Raw genomic sequence first — 9,312 nt, 5'->3', positions numbered from 1 at the left:
ATTCCTCTCATGATTTTGCACACCTCTATAAGCTCTCCCCTCATCTTCCTGCACTCCATGGAATAGAGACCCAGCCTGCACAACCTCTCCCTAAAGCTCACACCCTCTAGTCCTGGCAACATCCTCGTAAAGATTTCTCGTTTTCACTCCTTACTCTTCCCTATCTCTGTGTCTCCCTCTCCCCTGACTCTCAGTCTGAAGAAAGGTCTCGACCTGAAACGTCACCCATTCCTTCTCGCCAGTGATGCTGCCTGACCCGCTGAGTTACTCCACCGTTTTGTGTCTACCTGCCGGGTTAGCTTTTATAAGCATGGCCTGAGTGAAATACATTTCCGTTAACTTTTAACCTGAACAGGAAGGAGAATCACAACTTTGAGGATGTAAACCATCCAACCAAATAACTTTGTAACTGATTTATTTACACTAAAAAGTGTGGTGAACAAGATTGGTTCAATAGGCGTAGACCTTGACTTTTTGAACATCGTTGTCCTCACATTCCCTTTTCCTGCTGTAGTAATAGAAGGTATTGTCACGTCTCTGTAGCTTCTTCACATATCCTGTCTCCGGCCAGCGATCTACCTGCATCAACACAACATCTCAGTCTTGTCGCACTTCATGTAAACTCAGACCCGCGGCGCTGTGCTGAAGAGCGCTGGCTGGACAGCACTCAACAGATCCAACTTTACTGGCTTTACCTTGCACTAAACCTTAATCCTTTATCACGTATCTGGACACTGTAAACGGCTCCATCGTAATCATGTATTGTCTTCCCGCTGACTGGAAGCTTTTCACTCGACCTCGGTACACGTGACAATAAACTCAGGACATTTAGGCTGGAGCTATATTCACAGATGGTCATAGAGAAGGCAGCATGGTGGCACAGCGGTAGAGTTGCTGCCTCACAGCGCCAGAGACACGAGTTCAAACCTGACTTCGGGTGCTGTCTGTACGGAATTTGCTTGTTCTCCCAGTGACCGCGTGGGTTTTCTCTGGGTGCTCCCGTTTCCTCCCAAAGACGTGCAGGTTTGTAGGTTAATTGGCTTCAATGAAAATTGTAAATTGTCCCTAGTGTGTGTAGGATAGCGCTAGTGTGCGGGGATCGCTGCTCGGCGCGGACTCGGTGGGTCGAAGAGCCCTTTTCCGTGCCGTATCTCTAAACTAAACTAAACCTACGGCAGAGTGCTAAAGAGGGCTGACAGGTTAGCACGCAACAGAAGCTTTTCACTGCACCTCGGTACACGTGACAATAAACTAAACTGAACTAAAAGGCACGTTTCTTGGTACATTTCCCGATCTCTGGCTGTGGTCCAATCTAGTGCAGGAATCGAGGTGATCAGGAATCACGTTGGGGCATTTATTTTACAAAATCAAGTTTGTTTGCAGGTACAAAACGACAATTAAAACATAGAAACATAGAAAATAGGTGCAGGAGTAGGCCATTCAGCCCTTCGAGCCTGCACCGCCATTCAATATGATCATGGCTGATCATCCAACTCAGTATCCTGTACCTGCCTTCTCTCCATACCCCCTGATCCCTTTAGCCACAAGGGCCACATCTAACTCCCTCTTAAATATAGCCAATGAACTGGCCTCAACTACCTTCTGTGGCAGAGAATTCCACAGATTCACCACTCTCTGTGTGAAAAATGTTCTCCTCATCTCGGTCCTAAAAGATTTCCCCCTTATCCTTAAACTGTGACCCCTTGTTCTGGACTTCCCCAACATCGGGAACAATCTTCCTGCATCTAGCCTGTCCAACCCCTTAAGAATTTTGTAAGTTTCTATATCGTAGAAACAAGGAACTGCGGGAGCTAAATAAACTAAACTCAAGAAATTTAGCCTGAGAACTATATTCTGCAGACAGACACGAAATGCTGGAGTAACTCAGCGGGACAGGCAGCATCTCTGGAGAAAAGGAGTGAATGACATTTTAGGGCGAAACCCTTCCTATATTCTGCACTCTGGTATCCTTCTCTGCATTACACCTATTGTGCCTGTGTTTGGCTTGACTGTTTAGTTTAATTTAGAGATACAGTGCAGAAAAATGCCGTTCGGCCCACCGCATCCGCACCGACCAGCGATCACCCTGTATACTAGCACTATCCTACACACACTAGGGACAATTCACAGAGGGCCAATTAACCTACAAACATGTATGCCTTTGGAGTGTGGGAGGAAACCGGAGCACCCGGAGGAAACCCACGCAGGTCACGGGGAGAACGTACAAACTCCGTTCAGACAACCCCGTAGTCAGGATTGAACCCGGGTCTCTGGCGCTGTGAGGCAGCAGCTCTACCACCGTGCCACCTCAAGAAAAGTCTGAATAAGGGTCCCAATCCAAAATATTTCCAATCCATGTTCTCCAGAGATGCTGCCTGACCCGCTGAGCTACTCCAGCACTCTGTCCTTTTTTGTAAACCAGCAACTGCGATTCCTTGTTTCTACATTTTATGTCTCAAGGGAATTGAGGATGGGGAATAAATGCTAGCCTTGCCAGCAGAGGCCACACGTTATAAACAGAATACACAAAAATAACATACCCCATCAACTTTCTTAATTTGCTTGTATTCTATTTCATCCCTGTATCCAGCTTGTTGGAACCTGTACAAGTTTTCTATTTCTTCAGTCCAATGTTTGGCCCGACTCATGAACTTTGGTTTAACTTCCATTCCATCAGGTCCAAAGGTGTGTAGCGACATAATGTAAAAAATACCTGAAGAGCAGAAGCAAGACATTTTTTTATGTACTGGTCTGAAGAAGGGATCCGACCCAAAACATCTCCTATCCATGTTCTCTACAGATGCTGCCTGACCCGCCGAGATACTCCAGCACTCTGTGAAACGTCACCTATCCATGTTCTCCACAGATGCTGCCTGACCCGCTGAGTTACTCCAGCACTCTGTGAAACGTCACCTATCCATGTTCTCCACAGATGCTGCCTGACCCGCTGAGTTACTCCAGCACTCCAGATACACCACATCCACTGGCTCTCCCTTATCCAATCTACTTGTTACAACCTCAAAAAATTCCAGAAGATTAGTCAAGCTTGATTTCCACTTCATAAATCCATGCTGACTTTGACCGATCCTGCCACTGCTTTCCAAATGCGCTGCTATTACATCTTTAATAATCGACTCAAGCATCTTCCCCACTACTGACGTCAGGGGTAGAGGTGAATCGGACAGTACCCTAGCTTATGGAAGGACCGTTCAGAAGCCTGATAACAGAGGGGAAGAAGCTGTTCATGAGTCTGGTGGTGCGCGCTTTCAAGCTTCTGTGTCTTTTGTCCAACATGCCCACGCTGACCAAGATGCCCCATCGACACGAATCCACCCACTCCACATTTGGTGCCTATCACTAAACCTTTCCTATCCGATTAGCCAGGGTCACTGGTTGTTACCACCCACCACACGACAATTAGAAAGTGCTGGAAGAACTCAGCGGGTCAGACAACATCTGTGGAGGGAATGGACAGGCAACGTTTCTAGTCGGGATTCTTCTTCAAGAGAGGATTTGAGTTTCGGAGCAAGGAGGTCCTACTGCAGTTGTACAGGGCCCTGGTGAGGCCGCACCTGGAGAATTGTGCGCAATGTTGGTCTCTTAGTTTGAGGAAGGACATTTTTGCTATTGAGGGAGTGCAGCGTAGGTTCACCAGGTTAATTCCCAGGATGGCGGGACTGACATATGATGAAAGAATGGGTCGACTGGGCTTGTATTCACTGGAATTTAGGATGAGAGGGGATCTTATAGAAACATATTAAATTCTTAAGGGATTGGACAGGCTAGATGCAGGAAAAATACTCCCGATGTTGGGGGAGTCCAGAACCAGTTTAAGAATAAGGGGTCGGCCATTTAGGACTGAGATGAGGAAAAACTTTTTCACCCAAGAGAGTTGTGAATCTGCGAATTGTCTGCCACAGAAGGCAATGGAGGCCAATTCTTTGGATGTTTTCAAGAGAGAGTTAGCTCTTAGGGCTAACGGAATCAAGGGATATGGGGAGAAATCAGGAACGGGGTACTGATTTTGATGATCACTCTTGATCATATTGAATGGTAGTGCTGGCTTGAAGGGCCGGATGGCCTACTCCTGCACCTATTTTCTATGTTTCGAACCTCTCCCGCTACAGATGCTGTCTGACCCGCTGAGTTCCTCCAGCACGTTGTGCTTTGCGCAAGATCCCTGCGGTTCCCTCGTGCAGGCATCTGGAACTTACCCGGTCAACTGGTTGCACTGGGTTTGGCAGAACTGAGTCCCACTCTCTCATCCGCGGCGTCCGAGAGGAGCTGTCACTGGACTGGCGATCGAAGGACACGCGTTCAAATCACACCAACAACCGCTGCCTGTGCAATGGAAAGTCACGACATTCAGTGTGAGAGAACTTTGCACAACTTTAACTGTTCTGCTTGTTGGGGGAGTCCAGAACCAGGGGCCACAGTTTAAGAATAAGGGGTAAGCCATTTAGAACGGAGACGAGGAAACACTTTTTCACACAGAGAGTTGTGAGTCTGTGGAATTCTCTGCCTCAGAGGGCGGTGGAGGCCGGTTCTCTGGATGCTTTCAAGAGGGAGCTAGATAGGGCTCTTAAAGATAATGGAGTCAGGGGATATGGGGAGAAGGCAGGAACGGGGTACTGATTGGGGATGATCAGCCATGATCACATTGAAGGACCGAATGGCCTACTCCTGCACCTATTGTCTATTGTTGACACGTGTTGCAAAGCTCCAGATGCCACGTTGTTCTGAGGAAAGCCTTGGCCAAATGATTGGAGCATTGTGTACAGATACCTGTTTCTCTGTGTGTGATGTTATTGTCTGTTATCTGCAAAACCAACGGTGCCGATGTACGGGTCTGAGTAATGTAATTTAGGCGGTTTCAATAAAATCGCAAACAAAGGGTCTCGCCCAGAAACATCACATATTCCTTCTCTCCAGAGATGCTGCTTGTCCCGCTGAGTTACTTCAGTAGTTTATGACTCCCTGACTTAGCGTTTTAATAATAATAATAATTTAAAAAAATATTTATGGGCGCCTTTCAAGAGTCTCAAGGACACCTTACAAAAATTTAGCAGGCAGAGGAAAAACATGTAAGGGGAATGAAATAAATAGTAGAGACATGACTAGTACACAAAGTAAAGACAGAATTCAATACAAAACACAAAATGAGGCAATTAATGCACAGAGGGAGGTTCGTTCGGTGGTATATAATCCCGTGCTGTCTGTACACTTGAGGAACTATGGCCCGGGGCAGTCCCTCCGTGATATCATGTATTAAAGTCTCGCTCTCCATCAGTCCGAGTCCTCGATTGATTTATTTGACAATCAATTAAGCTGGAATCAAAAGTTAGTTTTATATACAATACAATACAATTCAATTTATTGTCATTTGGACCCCTTGAGGTCCAAACGAAATGCCGTTTCTGCAGCCATACATTACAAACAAATAGACCCAAGACACAACATAATTTACATAAACATCCATCACATTGCTGTGATGGAAGGCCAAAAAAACTTATCTCTCCACTGCACTCTTCCCCCCCCCCCCGATGTCAGAGTCAAAGTCCAAGCCCCCGGCGGGCGATGGCAATTGTCCCGTGGCCATTAAAGCCACGCCGGGTGATGCAAGGTCGCACACCGGGTCTTGGTGTTAGAGCCCCCGGCGTGCGCTCGCAGAGACCCGCCGCCATTCCAAGCCGCGCGGAGCAGTGCTGTAAAGCCCCGCTCCAGGAGCTCTTCAACCCCGCAACTCGGGCGGGAGAAGTCGCCGCTGCGGAAGCCCCGAAAAGCGGTCTCCCTCCAGGGACCCGCGGGCTCCCGGTGCCGCCGTCCGCCAAACCCGCAGTTGCAGCCACCGAATCTCCGGGGGTCGGGTCGCAGCAGCGTCCACCACAGCTCCACCCGCTCTGGACTCGGCCAGCTCCGCGACGGTGAGGTGAGTAGTCGGCACCACAGCCCCCGGCCTTCCTGTTGGAGGCCGCTCCTCGTTGCAGCCCCAACGACAACGGAGACCCGACAAAGAAAAGGTCGGGTCTCCCGTGCAGGGAGAGATTTAAAAGTTACCCCCAACCCCCCCACACCACCCCCACACACATACCCCAATGGTGACCCTACAACTATAAGCACGGTTTTGGAACAGCTCCATCCGACACCGCAAAAAAATGCAGCCCAGACCATCACACGAACCAACATTCCCTTCCATTGACTCCATCTACACCTCACACAGCCTCGGCAAGGCCAGCAGCATCATCAAGGACCAGTCCATGACCAGTCCATTATCAAGGACTAGTCCAAGGTCCAGTCCTCCCCTTCGTACTGGAGTTGGGCGTTTCAATGCCAGCGTGTGGAGATGGGGGCTTTCGGGTGGAGACCCTTCTTTAAATATGTGGTGTCATGAGATTCTTGCTACAGTGAACAGCATCATGTCAATGCCTCCTGTTATATCACCGCATGCTTTATCAATTATATACAGGGTACATTTCAGTGAAACGTGTGTAAAGGTATATCACGCTGATCTAATCTTGCTCAGTCATACACCCAGCTATGTCTGAATAACTATCACCAGCCTTAAACAGAAGCTTGAAAGCGCGCACCACCAGACTCAGGAACAGCTTCTTCCACTCTGTTTAAGGAAGAACTGCAGATGCTGGAAAAATCGAAGGTATACAAAAATGCTGGAGTAACTCAGCGGGTGAGACAGCATCTATGGAGCGAAGGAATAGGTAACATTTCGGGTCGAGACCCTTCTTCCCCTCTGTTATCAGGCTTCTGAACGGTCCTTCCATAAGCTAGGGTACTGTCCGATTCACCTCTACCATTGCGGACACTGGACTCTGGAACTGATGCGTTACAATGAATAGTTTTCAAGAGTTAGATTTAGCTCTTAGGGCTAACGGAATCAAGGGATATGGGGAGAAAGCAGGAACGGGGTACTGATTCTGGATGATCATCCATGATCATATTGAATGGCGGTGCTGGCTCGAAGGGCTGAATGGCCTACTCCTGCACCTATTGTCAATGTTTCTATCTGTAGTTTAGTTCTCGATTCCCCTACTCTGGGTAAAAGACTCTGTCCATTGTCTGAAGAAGGGTCTCGACCTGAAACGTCACCTATTCCATAGATGCTGCCTCACCCGCTGAGTTTCTCCAGCATTTGTATCTACTGTCCATTAAACTCCCCTGTCTGTTTCCTCTCTTGACCTTGTACACCTCCATAAAGCATATACTTGAGGAGCGGGGGCGGGGTAGGGATGGGGGGGGGGGGGGGGGTGGTAATAAAAGGGAACGGTTGCCAATAACCTCGACAAGGGGAGAGGAGATTCATAACTGAAATCTTGGGTCCGGTTTTGTGGGAGGTTGGGTGAAGTTATGCAATAAATTACACAAGAGTGCTGGAGTAACTCAGCGGGTCAGGCAGCATCTGTGGAAAACATGGATGGGTGGCATTTCGTGTCGAGACTCTTCTTGAGTCTAGCTAACTTCTCTCTATCTCACTTTCTTTCTCTCTCTCACACTTTCTTTCTTTATCTCTCTCTCTATCACCCCCGATGTTGTCCACCCCCGATGTTGGATTCTGGAGGTGGATACTTACCGCGAGTATCTTGTGGCTTGTCAGTGAGCGAGGACGCACACACTCTGTGTGTGTGTGTATGTGTGTGAGTCTCTCTCTCTCTCTCGGCTCCTGTCGCAGCCCGGACGTTGGGAGTTTGCTGATGGAGTTGTTGTGCTCGGTTGCTCGGCAACGTTTGACGCTACAATATTCTGCCAGCACTGGGTAACGTCCGCGTGGAACTCCCCGCCCACCGCGTGTGGCAGCGCAGGGCTCCACTGTCTGTCTGTCAGTGCCAGCCCAGAGTCTTAGAGTGAGTGGTACAGTATGGAAACAGGCCCTTCAGCCCAACTTGCCCACACCGGCCAACATGTCCCAGCTACACGAGTCACACCTGTAGCAACAATACACAGTAGGTGCAGGTGGAGGCCATTCGGCCCTTCAAGCCAGTACCGCCATTCAATGTGATCATGGCTGATCATCCAAAATCAGTACTGCTTTCCTGCCTTCTCCCCATATCCCCTGACTCTGCTATCTTTAAACATAGAACATAGAAACATCAAGTCAAGAGAGTTTATTGTCATGTGTCCCAGATAGGACAATGAAATTCTTGCTTGCTGCAGCACAACAGAATATTGTAGGCATAATACAGAACATAGAAAAATCGGCGCAGGAGTAGGCCATTCGGCCCTTTGAGCCAGCACCACCATTCAATATGATCATGGCTGATCATCCAAAATCAGTACCCTGTTCCTGCCTTCTCCCCATATCCCTTGATTCCGTTAGCCCTAAGAGCTAAATCCAACTCTCTCTTGAAAACATCCAGTGAATTGGCCTCCACTGCCTTCTGTGGTAGAGAATTCCACAGATTCACAACTCTCTAGGTGTGTACCTCCAGATTCAGGGTCAGTTTCTTCCCAGCTGTTATCAGGCAACTGAACCATCCTACCACAACCAGAGAGCGGTCCTGAACTACTATCTACCTCATTGGAGACCCTAGGATTATCTTTGATCGGTCTTTACTGGCTTTACCTTGCACTAAACGTTATTCCCTTATCATGTATCTCTACCTTCAAGTAACCCTTGCTTTCCCTGTTCCCTACCTGTCCCACTGAGTTACTCCAGCTTTTGTGTCTATCATATATCTGTACACTGGACGGCTCGATTGTAATCACGTGTTGTCTTTCCGCTGACTGGTTAGCACGCAATAAAGGCTTTTCACTGTACACGTGATAATAAACGAAATAAATTAAACTGAACCTGCCTGCGTTTGGCCCATATCCCTCCAAACCTGTCCTATCCATGTACCTGTCTAACTGTTTCTTAAACGATGGGATAGTCCCAGCCTCAACTACCTCCTCTGGCAGCTTGTTCCATACACCCACCACCCTTTGTGTGGAAAAGTTACCTCTCAGAATAAATCTGTTAAAAAAGTTACCTATTAAATCTTTCCTCCCTTCACCTTAAACCTGTGTCCTCTGGTCCTCGATTCCCCTACTCTGTGCGTCTATCCTATCTATTCCTCACATGATTTTATACACCTCTGTAAGATCACTCCTCATCCTCCTGCGCTCCAAGGAATAGAGACCCAGCCTGCTCTACCTCTCCCTGTAGCTCACACTCTCTAGTTCTGACAACATCCCCATAAACATTATCTGACTCCTCTGTGTATACGTGGGAGCCCAGAGCTCCTGTCTGGACACTGCATTCCCCTCCTAGGGACATCTGCAATCCTTGGCTTTATCCTGCTCAAGAAACATGCACCTGCA

At 48.2% G+C, this 9,312-nt stretch overlaps 1 protein-coding gene across 3 annotated transcripts; it reads right to left on the bottom strand.

Moving 5' to 3' along the window:
* Window positions 1–398: 398 nt before the first annotated feature.
* meig1 (meiosis/spermiogenesis associated 1) lies at window positions 399–7,700 on the bottom strand. Of its 3 annotated transcripts, XM_033040206.1 has the most exons (4): window positions 7,586–7,700; window positions 4,215–4,341; window positions 2,541–2,713; window positions 399–579 (listed from the first exon to the last, which is right to left on the bottom strand). In XM_033040206.1, the coding sequence occupies exons 3-4, from the start codon at window positions 2,697–2,699 to the stop codon at window positions 451–453; spliced, it is 288 nt and encodes a 95-aa protein (XP_032896097.1). In that variant the 5' UTR covers window positions 2,700–2,713; window positions 4,215–4,341; window positions 7,586–7,700; the 3' UTR covers window positions 399–450. The 3 variants fall into 3 exon arrangements, with proteins under 3 accessions (XP_032896097.1, XP_032896099.1, XP_032896098.1); XM_033040208.1 differs by lacking the exon at window positions 4,215–4,341; XM_033040207.1 differs by lacking the exon at window positions 7,586–7,700 and having other exon boundaries at window positions 4,215–4,357.
* Between the last annotated feature and the right edge of the window lie 1,612 nt (window positions 7,701–9,312).

The sequence above is a fragment of the Amblyraja radiata genome, chromosome 21 (genome assembly GCF_010909765.2).
Source record: "Amblyraja radiata isolate CabotCenter1 chromosome 21, sAmbRad1.1.pri, whole genome shotgun sequence".
Classification (NCBI taxonomy): Eukaryota; Metazoa; Chordata; class Chondrichthyes; order Rajiformes; family Rajidae; genus Amblyraja; species Amblyraja radiata.
Note: the sequence above shows the minus strand (reverse complement) of the source record. Positions and strands in the feature narration are given on the sequence as shown.